At 44.3% G+C, this 14092-nt stretch overlaps 1 protein-coding gene across 1 annotated transcript in view; it reads left to right on the forward strand.

Moving 5' to 3' along the window:
* The first annotated feature begins 3682 nt into the window (after nt 1-3682).
* LOC118207914 (synaptonemal complex protein 2-like) overlaps nt 3683-14092 on the forward strand; it is a 35841-nt gene continuing 25431 nt past the window's right edge. The window contains exons 1-16 of the mRNA XM_035382114.1: nt 3683-3951; nt 5074-5133; nt 5991-6131; nt 6223-6351; nt 7316-7420; nt 7618-7642; nt 7781-7866; nt 8228-8322; nt 8783-8817; nt 9188-9330; nt 10033-10085; nt 10249-10294; nt 11725-11829; nt 12634-12694; nt 13178-13326; nt 13815-13889. Of these exons, the coding sequence (XP_035238005.1) occupies nt 5110-5133; nt 5991-6131; nt 6223-6351; nt 7316-7420; nt 7618-7642; nt 7781-7866; nt 8228-8322; nt 8783-8817; nt 9188-9330; nt 10033-10085; nt 10249-10294; nt 11725-11829; nt 12634-12694; nt 13178-13326; nt 13815-13889 (1272 nt within the window). The 5' untranslated portion in view covers nt 3683-3951; nt 5074-5109. The remainder of the gene's footprint in view (nt 3952-5073; nt 5134-5990; nt 6132-6222; nt 6352-7315; nt 7421-7617; nt 7643-7780; nt 7867-8227; nt 8323-8782; nt 8818-9187; nt 9331-10032; nt 10086-10248; nt 10295-11724; nt 11830-12633; nt 12695-13177; nt 13327-13814; nt 13890-14092) is intronic.

The following is a 14092-nucleotide window of genomic DNA, read 5'->3' on the forward strand; positions in this document are numbered from 1 at the left end:
TGGAGCCAGGCCTGGGGGTCCTGTCCACAAACGAACGCCTGGTGGCCGGACAGCCCACGTATCTCGGCTGGGCCCAGCCAGGAAAGACTACATGGGAAAAGCGTGTGGGCCCACCACCCGCAAGGTTCAGGGTAGGGATCGGATGCAATGCCCGTCAGGCAGGGGGCAAGAACAGGGTAGATCCATGCGTCATCTGCCCAGACAACGGGCAGATGAGAAGCTGGGGAAGGAGCCAGAGCTGATGTGTGAGGTTGAGAAGTACCAACAAGATATAGTTGGACTCACCTCTACACACAGTGTTGGCTCTGGAACCAAACGCCTGGATAGGGGTGGTCTCTCTCCTACTCGGGAGTTGTTCAGGGTGAGAGACGCTGGGCAGGAGTGGGGATACTCGCAGGTCCCCGTCTGGTGGCCTAAACATGTAGTGAGGGTCTGCTGGGAATGCCTGGCAGAAGACTCAGTCCGGAATGATTTCAACTCAAACCTCCGAGAGAGCTTTTCCCATTTCCCAGGGGAGGTTGGGGACATGGAGTCTGAATGGATCTTGTTCAAACCTCTATTGTGGAAGCTGCTGCTAGAGGCTGTGGTCAAAAGCTGGTTGGTGCTTGTCCTGGCGGCAACCCAAGGACCCGCTGGTGAACTCCAGCGGTGAGAGAGGTGGTCAAGCTGAAGAAAAAAGGCATTCCAGGCCTGGTTAGCTATGGGAACCTCTGATTGAGTAGACAGGTACCGGAAGGCGAAAAAAGCCGCAGCTGCGGCAGTGGCAGAAGCAAAAGCCAGGGCATGGGCGCCTCCCTCTGGAGGTGTTCCGAGCTTGGCCACGGGGGAGGAGACCCAGGGGTAGACCTAGGACACGCTGGAGGGATTATATCCAAAGGCTGGCCTGGGATCACCTGGGGATCCACTGGGATGAGTTGCGGGAGTTGCTGGGGAGAGGGACGTCTGGGCTGCTCTGCTTGCCCCTTTGCCACCGTGGTCCTGACTTAGATTAAGCGGTTTACAGAATGGATGGATGAGTATGTAAATGTAATTTTATTAGGAGTTGAGGGCATTTGTTTATGTCCCCCCCCCCCCCCCCCCCCCCCACTCCTTCACTAGTTTGATTTTACTGCAGGAATAAAAAAACTCCTGGATCACCAGGATCACAGCATTATTTCAGGTAAGACCCTCACAATTTATTTCAGTTTTTCTTGTAAGCAATTACTTGTATTATAGTGGCTGAAATGTTTTACACGTTTGGTTTGTGGTAATCTCATGACAAAACCAAGCAAGTCTTTTTAGAACATTGCAACTTGAATATGCTTCAGCTTCTACTTTGACAGCAGTTAAGTTCTTCCGTGTTAATTATAAAGGACTGGCTAATCTTCTGTGAAAATGCTTAATTACCAGAAAGCAGTGTGTCACTGTGGTAGGGTGGGCGTGGTTTGGCGTCGGCTGTAGAGAGAGTGACTGGAGCGGCTCTCGGATCCAGCGTCACAACTGTACGGCGGAGATAATCAGCGCCGATAATTGTTAATTGTTTGATTGCGCTGATTGCCTCCAATTGTTTTCAACAGTGAGCCTGGGGTTTTTAAAAGGCCGAGACCGGGAGTCTTGAGACAGCTGACGACGGAAAGAAAAGACTGTTTGTAAGAACGGAGAAACCTGTGTCTGTGTAAACTGTCTAAAAAGCCGGTCGGCTAAAATAAACGAGCACAAAGTGCTGAAAGAAACTGTCTCCCGTGAGTGTGTGTTGGAAGGTAGGAGGGGTGCCACAGTCACCTATTGGATTTTTCATGCTTTTCTGTAATGCAGTACCAATCTTGATCTTTCCACCTGTGAATGTCTGTCTACTGAACATCAAATGGAGCAAAGACAACATTGTCTGGCAACGACAAAGGCAAATGTAATGTTTCTCTTTGCTTTCATGAAGTAAGGTTTTGCCAAATTTAACAAAACTGCACCAAACTCCAACAGATGCCGAGTTAAACTTTGCTTTGGGTTTGTAGCTGTTGTATGCTAATAGGGTGTGCTGGTTTAAACAGGATTTTGAAGAGGTGAAAGGTTAGACCCTACTGGTGGCTGTACTTCAAAGTTTGTCCTTGACCATTTCCACGTATTCTGGTTTGAAACTTTAGTATTAAATGATTTTGCACCATTTATAGTTTTGTTATAATACTAAGGTTAATGTGTGTGATCCTGCTGTAATTGCTGGATGGGCTGTATTGTGCTTTGGTGTTTATGATGTGATTTGACACTTTCCCACACAAACATGAGAGGGCATTTTTTCCCTGAAGTACAAATCATTCATATTGTGTTGCGTGTAACTTGTAGGTCTTTCATTTGGACATGTCTCATTCATTTCAGTGTATTGACTGAACTGAATTTGATCTGTGGATTGCTCAGTTGAATTGTCATTATTAAAAGCGGTATGTCTAGTAAAATTGTATTAATTGACATTGCTTGCTATTGTGCTGTCTCTCCATGTAATATTTTACCATCACTGCTTAGTCGGTGAGATTATCTTTTTTTCCACATGCAATAATACATTTTATTTGCACAAGAAATATATCCACGTTTGCTCCAGGGGTTTCAGGAGGCGCGGTGATTGGATGAACAACACAGATGTGCCCACATAGACGCAGTGTGGCAGGGCTCGGTTTGCAGGAGGAATTCAGGGCAATTAGAGGCACACCTGGATGAATCATCCCTGCCTGTTAGGAAACTTCCTAAGCAAAAAAAGACTTCGGACGCAGCCCGGGGATCCCCTACGACGGAGAGAGCCAGAGCCAGAGCCAGAGAGGCCAGAGTCCGTACGACGTATGCAGCTGAAAAGCGACCCGTAGAATTTATTTAGTCTTTGTTTTAGTTTATTGTTTTTGCCCAGATCCCATGAGAGTGACGGGCGAAGGTTTTTCGTTTGTGTTTTGCTGATTGCTCCCTCACTCACTCGCAATAAAACGCCGGATATATCCGGAATTTCCGCATCTCCCTGTGTCCAGCTTTTCTGTCCCTTCCAGGGTAGTCACGGCATGTGATGGAGATAATATATATATCTTTCTCTGTATAAATACAACATTTTGTGAAGCATATAAATGGTAATGCTAACTAGACCTGGCTGAGTGTCCCTGGCCTTATGTCTCAAGGATGCATGCCCTGCTACCACACTTTGAGCTGCACACGGTGCCTGGTGCTGAATCCTAGGTGTGCTAGCGCAGGCTGTCCCTGGCAGCTCTGCCATAGCGTCTTCCGGAAAGAAAGGATATCAGCCAGCCGCGATTTCCCCACCTCAACCCTTCTGCTTAATCTGATTCCCGCAGTCCGACTGCACTGTGTAGTTTCTGAAACAATGGTTGTTTAGGTCCAGAAGTCTTGGGAAAATACTTATTAAAAGGTGCACATTTTATTACATAATGGATATTTTTCAATCTGCTTTTCATATGAAACGTAACGGTCGTCAATCGAATTTCAACATACCATGGAGGACTGCTTATTTTGCCTTCAACAGTCTGACAGTCCCCATTCATTTTAAGGGGAGCTCCAATGTTTTCCCCACTGAACTGTATACATTCTTATGTCGTTCATTGGTTTTTCCCTCAACAAACGCAGTACAGGCTGACTTCCGGGACTTAACATGTTTGTTAGCTGAAGGCGTGCTATCCCATCTAGTTAAATATTCACGTCTGTGCTTTTGAAGCGCAGGGTTCGTGCGGCCACGTTTCGCGCCTTAATGTCGCGTGAATCAGCTAACCGAAGCGACGAGTCGCGCTGTGCCACCTAACTGAACAAGAAGGCAACCAATATATAATTTTAGGACGTACCAAAGCGACGTTTTATCATAAGTGAAACATTTGATACATGTCCTAATTTTCAAATGAATATAGGCTATTAATAACACTAGATCGTCAAAGGTGGGAGCAGTTGGATGGGTTGCACTTGAAGACCCACAAGTCAAGGAGCTAACTGTTAACAGTGAGTTAGAAGTCTAACCTTAACTGACGTAACGTTACGGTAAAAGATTTATAACGTTAGTCGGTTTTCACTTTGGTTACTTGGCTTGTAATTGCTTTGTATTTTATAGGTTGACCTACAAATGGAAGTTTCACGATAAACTATATGGGTTGGTATGTAACTTAGCTAGCAGAAACGTCACTGATGTAGGTTTAGTCAGCTAGCTGACTGCGAATACCTCACTTGCCTGATGTGCGCTAACGTGCTAGATGCTAGCCAATACGCTGCATAGCTAATAGTTGCTAAATCCCACAGGCTTGAATGGTACATGGATAGCTAGCTAGCTGATTAAGAGAAACTGATATTTAGCTAAATTATATGACAAAGTATTTCCTCTGGCCAATAAAATAACAGTGGATGTCAGTTACACTAGGTCTAGTGCTACTCATGTATTTAGCTAACGTTAACTGGCTAGTCTGAGTAAAGTTACTGCACAATGTATGTTTATGGACATGCTGGCCAACACAGTTAAGACATCTAACGGTTGCCTGCTGTATTTGTTCTACAGTTAGCAGTCCTTTAGTCAAGGGTTATGTGGTCTCAAACTTCCAATGCATATAGTTATAGGTTTTACTAAATGTAGCATTGATAAAATATAGGCTCTAGTAAAAAAAATGTGCCTCCGGTCTAAAGGTATGACATTTGGGAATTAAAGTTGCTGTTGCTGAATCATATAACGTTAGTACGTAGCGGTGTTACTGCTAAATACTAGCCGTCTCTTGCCAAACTTATGCTCGCAGCATAAGTTTGGCTAAGGTTACAGAACGGATCGAAAGCGTTCCTTATTCCATTGTCAGAAATATTTTTCAATAATGCATTCAATAAAAAAGAATAATTTGTACCAAATTTAGAAATACGGTGGAAAAGTCTGACGCCTGACGAAAAGCACCACCTTATGCAGAACAATATGGTTTGAATTCATTGTGTATTGAGCGTATCCCAAGATCAGCCACTGCACCTACTCAGATCCTTTGCGTGGGGGATTAAACTAAAACCACCGTTTACTATTTATCGGAATTGAGCTTATTTAGGAAGTTGTTCCACTATTAATAAGTAAATAAATAATAGTTTTTGATTTTGCAGGTATTTTATTATTTTAGCAAACTACCTGAGGAGAATATGTTACCTTGCCAGGGCCAACAGGTAATATTGTGACATTTACAAGTTGTATTTTTGGGGTGTATTCTATTATTCAAAGAGAAAATGTGATTAAATGAATTGAGTAAGGGTTTTTCTTTCATCTTGTATTATCTATTGCCAAAAGCAAGGACACATTTTTGCTGGGCGACATAGCTCAGGAGGTAAGACCGGTTGTCTGGCAGTCGGAGGGTTGCCGGTTCAAACCCTGCCCTGGGCGTGTCGAAGTGTCCTTGAGCAAGACACCTAACCCCTAACTGCTCTGGCGAATGAGAGGCATCAATTGTAAAGCGCTTTGGATAAAAGCGCTATATAAATGCAGTCCATTTACCATTTACCATTTTATGTGTTTGTGTATTAATGTAGGTAGAAGCTTGTGAAAATCACTATTTCTTGTGCACATTCCTACCCTATATAAGTAATATTTCTCTCTGGCAATTATAATTTTTTCCTTCACTGCCCCTGCCCCCTTTGGGAGGAGAAAAATTGTAACAAGTAAAACAATACAGCAGGGGTTTGTAATTGCCCATCCATTGCATTTGTATTTAGAAAGCTATACTGACAACTAAATGTAAAGCCAACAGTTAACTTTACATGTTGAACAGAAAGACAAACTTCTGTCGAACATAAAAAGCAGTATTTCATATTAGGCTAACAGATTGGGATTATTGATTAACCTTTTGGCATGTTCTTGAATCTTACTTTGGTGTTTCTGATTTCATGGTAAACCACGCGCAGCATAATTGCACATGTATGATTGTGTGCTTGGAGCTGCATACTGAGTCCATGAGAAGGTCATATGTTAGCTCCTGAGTTGTAGATAAGCAGCTTCCAGGTAGACCTGATTCATCTCCCTGTTGAAGCTGGAGAAGCTGATTCATGAGGCTCTGAAGCGCAGTGACTTCCACGCTCTGGAGGAGCTACTTCGGGACGAGTCCAGCGCAGAGGCACATCCGAAATGCTCAAAACAATTCATCAGCAAGCTGGACAGACTCGTAAACAGGGTAAGGGGCCAAGTCTCCTCCCCGCCCCCCCCCCCAACACTGTCAGAAAAGTTCAGTGTTCAGGAAGATTAATGTGTTCACTGTCTCTTAGGAGTTGGATAAGGGGAATGCAAAACATGCGTCTCTGTGCCTGAGCTGCCTGCACAGGTTTGGAAAGTCTCTGACTGTCCCAGGAGGACCACTGGTGTCAGGGAATGGAACTCAAGCCCTTATTAAGAAGATAAGTGTTTAATACTCCTATAGTGTTTTATACTCATAGTGTTTAATACTCACATAGTGTTTAATGCTTATATAGTGTGTAATACTCATATTGTTTTATACTCCATAGTGTTTAATGCGCATATACTCTTTAATGCCCATATACTGTTTAATGCTCACATAGTGTTTAATGTTTATATAGTGTTTTATACTCATAGTGTTTAATGCTTGTGTAGTGTTTAATGCTTATACTCATATAGTGTGTTATACTCAGTGTTTAATGCTCGTATAGTGCTTAATGCTCGTACAGTGTTTAATGCTCATATAGTGTTTAATGCTTATACTCATATAGTGTGTTATACTCAGTGTTTAATGCTCGTATAGTGTTTAATGCTTATACTCATATAGTGTGTTATACCCATAGTGTTTAATGCCCATAGTGCGTTATGCTCATATAGTGTGTTATGCTCATATAGTGTTTAATGCCCATATAGTGTTTAATGCTCATATAGTGTTTAATGCCCATATGGTGTTTTATACTCTTGTAGTCGTCAGTGGGAACTTTCTGTCCTGAGGGGCCAAGTATTAAACTGATTTGCACCTGAAGTATTTATTGAATTCTAAGCAATGACAGTCAAGTTGAGAATTACCCTAGCCAACGGTGGAGCATAATATTGCAGCATAATCCATTTTCATAAAAGATGGCATCCAGCCTGGCAGGTGTTTATGGCTCCTTTTGTGTCCACATGGTGCGGTGGTATAGGATAGGTGTTTATGGCTCGTTTTGTGTCCACATGGTGCAGTTGTATAGGATGGGTGTTTATGACTCCTTTTGTGTCCACATGGTGCAGTTGTATAGGATAGGTGTTTATGACTCCTTTTGTGTCCACATGGTGCGGTGGTATGGGATAGGTGTTTATGACTCCTTTTGTGTCCACATGGTGCGGTGGTATGGGATAGGTGTTTATGACTCCTTTTGTGTCCACATGGTGCAGTGGTATGGGAAAGCACTTGAGCTGTGGCTGGAAGCAGGGCCGGAGAGGAACGAAACCGTGCTGAACCTTGCGGAAGACTTCTTCGACGCTTTGATGGTGAGCAACCGCACCAGACCTGTTTTCGTTTTTCTTTATGCTTTCCCTCCTTTTATTTGGAACAGTCAAACAATGCTCACACTGCGACCCTCAATCTCAGCCTCTCTGTTGATTCATGCGAGTGCAGACGAGCTTGAGACTGGCCGACTGACTGCTCAGGGACACGCTGTTGAACAGTGCTGTTTTTATTCTTATAGGTGGTTCATGAAGCTAACAGTGAAGGTAAGCTGTTTTTTTAAATTATTTTTTATTTATTGGTTTGATCTGAATATTCATCCCGGCGTTGATCCTTGGGGTCAGGGAGTATTTTCTGTGAGCATCAGTGGATCGCTTTCACGCGAAAGGTCTTTTTTCTCTCAGGAAGGTATCGGGTGACGGAGTCATTCCTGCATCCCGTTGGCCTGTTGGCTGCAGACACCAGAGTTCACATCATGATCCAGAAAGAGGTCAGAGCGGTCGCCAGATATCGCAGCCGCTTCGCTGTGTTGGTTTATGAATGACACGGCGGTTTCACCCCAGTGTCTCAGCGGTAACTCTTGGGTTCTGGGTAAGAGTGAACGGTGACGGTTTAGCGTTGCATTTGGGGAAACAAAATTATTTTCATTTAAATGTGCGTTTTTCCTTTGTGAAAGGTTTTTTTTTTAAAATTTTACTTTTTTTTATAAATGTGTCTGCATTTGTGAAAATACATTTATTTTTATCTAATGTGTCATTCTAAATTTGGAAAAATGAATGTATATTATCAGCTTTTGGGAAAAATTGAAAGGATTTTTATTGTAAATTGTGTTTCCACATTTGTCTCTGCAGGCAGTGCGGAAGCTGAACATCATTCTTGATAAAATCCCCCCTGAATTGAAGAAAGAGCGGAAGATGTTGTTGTCAGCAGAAGTTTCAGTTGTCATGTATGTTAGGAAAATGTGTTGTTACGTGCAGTCTGGATCTCAGAGACCTTTTGTGTCAATTCTCTTTAATAGAAACAGCACAAAGGCAGATTTCATGAAACTGGTTGAACAAAATACAGATTTCTGTCATGGCTGGGTTGAATTAGTGCGGTAACGAAAGTTGGTCTTTTTCCATTTCACAACACTTATTTAAAATTAATATGGCCCAACTAACTCTCCAACCCCTTGAAGACTGTCTAGACTGTTCAAATGTACAATGGGTCATAAGTAACCATCGTCAAGTCTTGTCAGTTAAATTTTCAGTTGGCCATGAAAGCTTGTTTAAATATTTCAACTTTTCATTTTTGCCGCACTAAAAAATCTAAATATAGATTTTTGGTGCTCCTTTGGTGCTGTATTTTTCTGATCTTTGAAGAGGGAGTTATGTAGTGAATTCTGTTTTCTTTTGTCATTGTGGCAGGGATAAGCTGGCCAGCAGAATTCTGGAAGGTGGAGGTAGGTCTACACACAGCCTCACACTGCTACACACCGCTACACAGCCTCACGCTGCTACACACAGCCTCACACAGCCTCACCACTACACACTGCTACACACAGCTACACAGCCTCACACTGCTACACACCGCTAAACAGCTTCACACCACTATACACCGCTACACACTGCCACACAGCCTCACACAGCTACACACCGTTACACACAGCGACACACAGTGTGACACAGCTGCACACTGCTACACAACCTCACACAGCCTCACACTACTACACACTTCTACACACAGCGTGACACAGCTGCACACTGCTACCCGATTTCACACAGCTTCTCACAGCTTCACAGAGCTTCACACACACTTTCTCCTCTGCATAGATTATGACCTGCAGATCGCACTGATGGAGGCCCTCTGCAGAATGACCAGCCGTGCACAAAGACCGGAGCTCGCTGACCGCTGGTTTACCATGGAGTATGTCTCTAGCGCCTTCTGCAGGATTCAGGACTCTGAGTTTGAGACGGTACGCATACTCTCATCCAAGGACGTTTCTTTGCCCAGGTAAAACGCCACAAAACTGCTCATGACAGCTGAGGCAGCTCAATTGTATGATTAGACTGTGTCTTTGGAGTGCTATGGGGACCCCTGGAGGATAACGATTGAAATGGAAGTTTAAATCCCTGCAGGTAACAATGGTGGAGACAAACTGGAGCCCCTAATTATGACTCAGCCACACACAAAGGATTTATTTCCTACAGACCAGCTGACCAAGGGGCTGAGGGAGACCCAATAGAAATGCCTAAAATACATACCTGGGACGACTGAGTGGTCATTACAAATAGGGACTGTTGGGAAAGTGCCTTCTACACGCTACTGACGCTGCTGCATCAGAATGCACATTGAAATGGTGTCTCTGCACTCGGGTGAAACAAAACTCGTCCCTGAAGAAACCGAGGGCTTTGTTTACCAGCAAGTATAAGAAATGGTGACCAGAGAAGTTGGAGTTTCACACGGGATGCACACAGGAACTACTTTTTGTGGGAAGTCGTTGTAATTGCTTGTCACGTCACGGATAGGTGTTGGCGTTCAAGACGTGCTTGTTCTGGGTGGGCGTGGTGAAAAGTGCATGTGAAATACCCTGCAAAATACACATTTGCGCAGAGTCGAACTGCCTGCTGTGTGCTTAATGATGTATTATGTGGCCATTGTCTTTATTTCATCCAAGGACTGCCGGAAGTTTCTTAACCTGGTGAACGGCATGCAAGGAGACAAAAGGAGGTATTTGGATTTATCCATCTGATCCGTCTGTCAAACTATGAATTTGTATGTAATTGTACGATTTTACACAGTGTTTTCTAGAACGCTAACCATTTTTCCAGTTGTGAATTTGATGATGTTTGTACTAAATGGGCACGTCGTGGACCCGTGTTTCCTCTTGCAGAGTGTATTCGTACCCCTGCCTGGAGGTGTTTTTGGGCAAGCATGAGGTCAGTTTCTTGCATCACCGCCCGCCCACATTAAGTGGCAGTTTGATAGCGTACTCCTTATTGGCTGCATGCTTATTGACCAATCAGTGTACAGCTTCTGCCTGCCACACAGCGCTGTGCCCCTTATTTTCAGCTGCTTGTTTCAGCTTTCCTCTGGATCTCCACTGGACCTCATCCCTCTGTGCAGCCAGTAGCCTAATGAATTAGCTCTGTGTTAGGCCTCATGCCCCCTGTGCAGCCAGTAGCCTAATGAATTAGCTCTGTGTTAGGCCTCATGCCCCCTGTGCAGCCAGTAGCCTAATGAATTAGCTCTGTGTTAGGCCTCATGCCCCCTGTGCAGCCAGTAGCCTAATGAATTAGCTCTGTGTTGGGCCTCATGCCCCCTGTGCAGCCAGTAGCCTAATGAATTAGCTCTGTGTTAGGCCTCATGCCCCCTGTGCAGCCAGTAGCCTAATGTATTAGCTCTGTGTTAGGCCTCATCCCCCCCTGTGCAGCCAGTAGCCTAATGAATTAGCTCTGTGTTAGGCCTCATCCCCCCTGTGCAGCCAGTAGCCTAATGAATTAGCTCTGTGTTAGGCCTCATCCCCCTGTGCAGCCAGTAGCCTAATGTATTAGCTCTGTGTTAGGCCTCATTAATGTGGCGCTCCTGTTGTCATCAGACAGAAGCTAAACATGTTGTATACTGTCTGGTGTGTTAGCTGTGTTACTGTGTTACCAACACATTTTGTGATGGGTTAAAGTGTGCCGTTTTTTATGAAATAGATATTGACTAGTAGATAATAACAGACAGTAACAGACAAACTAACTCCGTCTGCCACTTTATTATGTGAAGCTGTATCTAAATTCTGTGTATTTACATGAGGGGGGAAAGGGTACAGAAGCTTAATGTATGTGGAGAGAGACTGTGGTGACTAGGCACTTCTGTGCTGCACTGAGTGCCAGTATAGTGTTATATGTTAGCGGTGCAGTATTTTCCTTTAGTACTGTAGTTACCAATAGTGCTGTGCTGTACTGTTGTTACCTGTAGTACTATAGGCTATCGTTAGCGCTGTATTGTGTTTGTTGTATATAGTAAATGGTCAATGGACTGCATTGATATAGCTTTTATCCAAAGCACTTTACAATTGCCTCTCGTTCACCCATTCACACACACACACACTCACACACCAGGCTGCCACAAGGTACCAATCAGCTCGTTGGGAGCAATTAGGGGATAGGTGTCTTGCTCAGGGACACTTAGACACGCCCAGGGTGGGGGATCGAACCGGCAACCCTGCCAGACAACCGCTTTTACCTCCTGAGCTGTGTCGCCCCTGGTATAGCACTACGTATGAGTAGTGTGAACGTATTGCGCGTGTTGTGTAGGTGCTGCTGCCTTTTTTTTTTTTTTTTACCGTGCAGCTCACAGAGCAGTGTTTCTGTGCTGGCAGCTGCTGATGCCAATGGATGAGAAACTGGAGGAGTTCTGGATTGACTTCAACCTGGGAAGCCGGAGCATCTCGTTCTACTTCTCTCTGTCTAAGGAGGACACGCAGGTACACAGCAGCACTGCTGGGTCTGTAAATATGAAACATTGTGCGGGCCAGAGGCTCTCTGAACACTGCGGGAAAGTGACTCTTTAAATGGTCTGTGCAGCGGAGACCCTAACTATGTAAATAAAAATATGAAATTTAAAAAATGTAATGTAAATTTAGCCAACAAAGAATGTTCCAACTGATCACGTTCATGAATGCATGTTGTGTAGTATAGTTATTCAGATCATATCTTGATAGTGACACACTGAAAATATTGAATAATGGATGTGTGTCTGGCTTGGACCGTCAGAGTTCTGTTTGTTTGCTAGGATTGTAGGATTGTAACTGAGATAATGGATGTGTTTGTGGGTCTGTGTGTTTGTTAGGATGATAACTGAGATAATGGATGTGTTTTTGGGTCTGAGTTTGTTAGGATGCTAACTTAGATAATGGATGTGTTTGTGGGTCTGTGAGTTTGTTAGGATGATAACTGAGATAATGGATGTGTTTTTGGGCCTGTGAGTTTGTTTGGATGATAACTGAGATAATGGATGTGTTTTTGGGCCTGTGAGTTTGTTTGGATGATAACTGAGATAATGGATGTGTTTTTGGGTCTGTGAGTTTGTTAGGATTCTAACTTAGATAATGGGTGTGTTTACAGGTCTGTGAGTTTGTTTGGATGATAACTGAGATAATGGATGTGTTTTTGGGTCTGTGAGTTTGTTAGGATTCTAACTTAGATAATGGGTGTGTTTACAGGTCTGTGAGTTTGTTAGGATGCTAACTTAGATAATGGATGTGTTTCCTGGGCTGTGTGTTTGTTAGGAGGGTCAGTGGGACACCATCTGCATTCCAGAGAACGAGGTCCACAGTTACGCAGTGGAAGGTAAACATGCTGTTTTCTCCTGTACTGCAATGTAGTTGGGGGAGATCAGTCCTGCTGGCATTCATCACGGTTCTCGGTCTTCATGCTATAGGCCTGCGTGGGTTTGGGGAGAGCCAGCACAGCAGGCGCCTGAGGCTGCTGTGTGTTTGAGCCGCGTACCAGCGGTTTGCACATCCGCGCTACAGGGCTACAGGGCTCTTCCCCTGCCAGTTAGCATCGGTTTACAGCCCACCCCCCGTCTCACCCCTCCAGCCTCAGCAGTCCACTGCTGGAGGGATGTAGCGCAGATTCGCCAACCGCAGGCAGGGCGGCAGTGGCCACTAGGGTTCAGGTTAGGGGTTAGGGTGAAGTCGGGGGTTAGGGTTTGGGTGAGGTCAGGGGTTAGGATAAGGTTTGGGTTAGCGGTTAGGGGTTAAGGGTTAGGGTGAGATTAGGGTTAGCTGGGAGCTCTCATGGGATGTGCTCCCTGTGTGATTGTGGTAGAGGCCAGAGGCAGGAAGGTGCTGGTGCTGGTGCTGACCGAGCCTCTGAGTGTGGGCTGGGCCGAAGGCTCGGAACTGCAGATCCAATTCAGCCAGACGCTGGACGTCCTGCAGGCTGCCATTAACGTGTATGGGAATGCCAAACAAAAGGTGGGTGCTGTGAAAGCAGCAGTTATGTTTCCATCGAACACTTCCCAGAGCCAGACAGTTTTCACAATCAAACCATTTTCAGATTTACTGAATTAAATGCGTGAATCCCCAAAGAGGTTTTCTTACACGAAAGTTAATAATTCTCAATTTATTCTCAGTGTATGGAAAGCCATATAAAAAATTCTTAAGATAACCTAAGATAACCTTGATTTTTAGTTATTATAATTAATTTATCAAACACAATGAAAGATGAGGCGAATAAAATCATAAGCGTACATTATTTCAATAAGCGCATTCATATCTCAGAGGTTCTGTTATTCCAAAGTAAATTTAAAAAAAAATATTTCTTTAAATGTATATATTGCCACTGATCTTGTGCCATAAAATGGAGGACACTCTGTGTGGCAGTGGACCTGTGAACTGTGTTTTATCTAAACGTAAGACGTGTGTACTGAAAGGTGAGACCTGCGTCGTTGATTTTGTGTTAGAGGTTTGTGGGGAAGACGAGCAGCTCGGTGGTGAAGACCACAGTGCAGATCATCCTGGACGAGAGTAGCTCTCAGGTGAGGCTCTGCTTCCTGTTTGCTGTGTTGTTACTTCCTGTGGGTTGTGTTAGTACTTCCTGCTGGCTGTGTCCATACTTCCTGCTGGATATGTCAGTACTTCCTGCTGGCTGTGTCAGTACGGCCTGTGGGGACAGTCTGCACTTTAACCTCATATTTGCTGTTTCATTTCACATCCAACATGCTGGAGTACAGAGCCAACA

Source organism: Anguilla anguilla, chromosome 11 (assembly GCF_013347855.1).
Source record: "Anguilla anguilla isolate fAngAng1 chromosome 11, fAngAng1.pri, whole genome shotgun sequence".
In the NCBI taxonomy this organism is placed as follows: domain Eukaryota; kingdom Metazoa; phylum Chordata; class Actinopteri; order Anguilliformes; family Anguillidae; genus Anguilla; species Anguilla anguilla.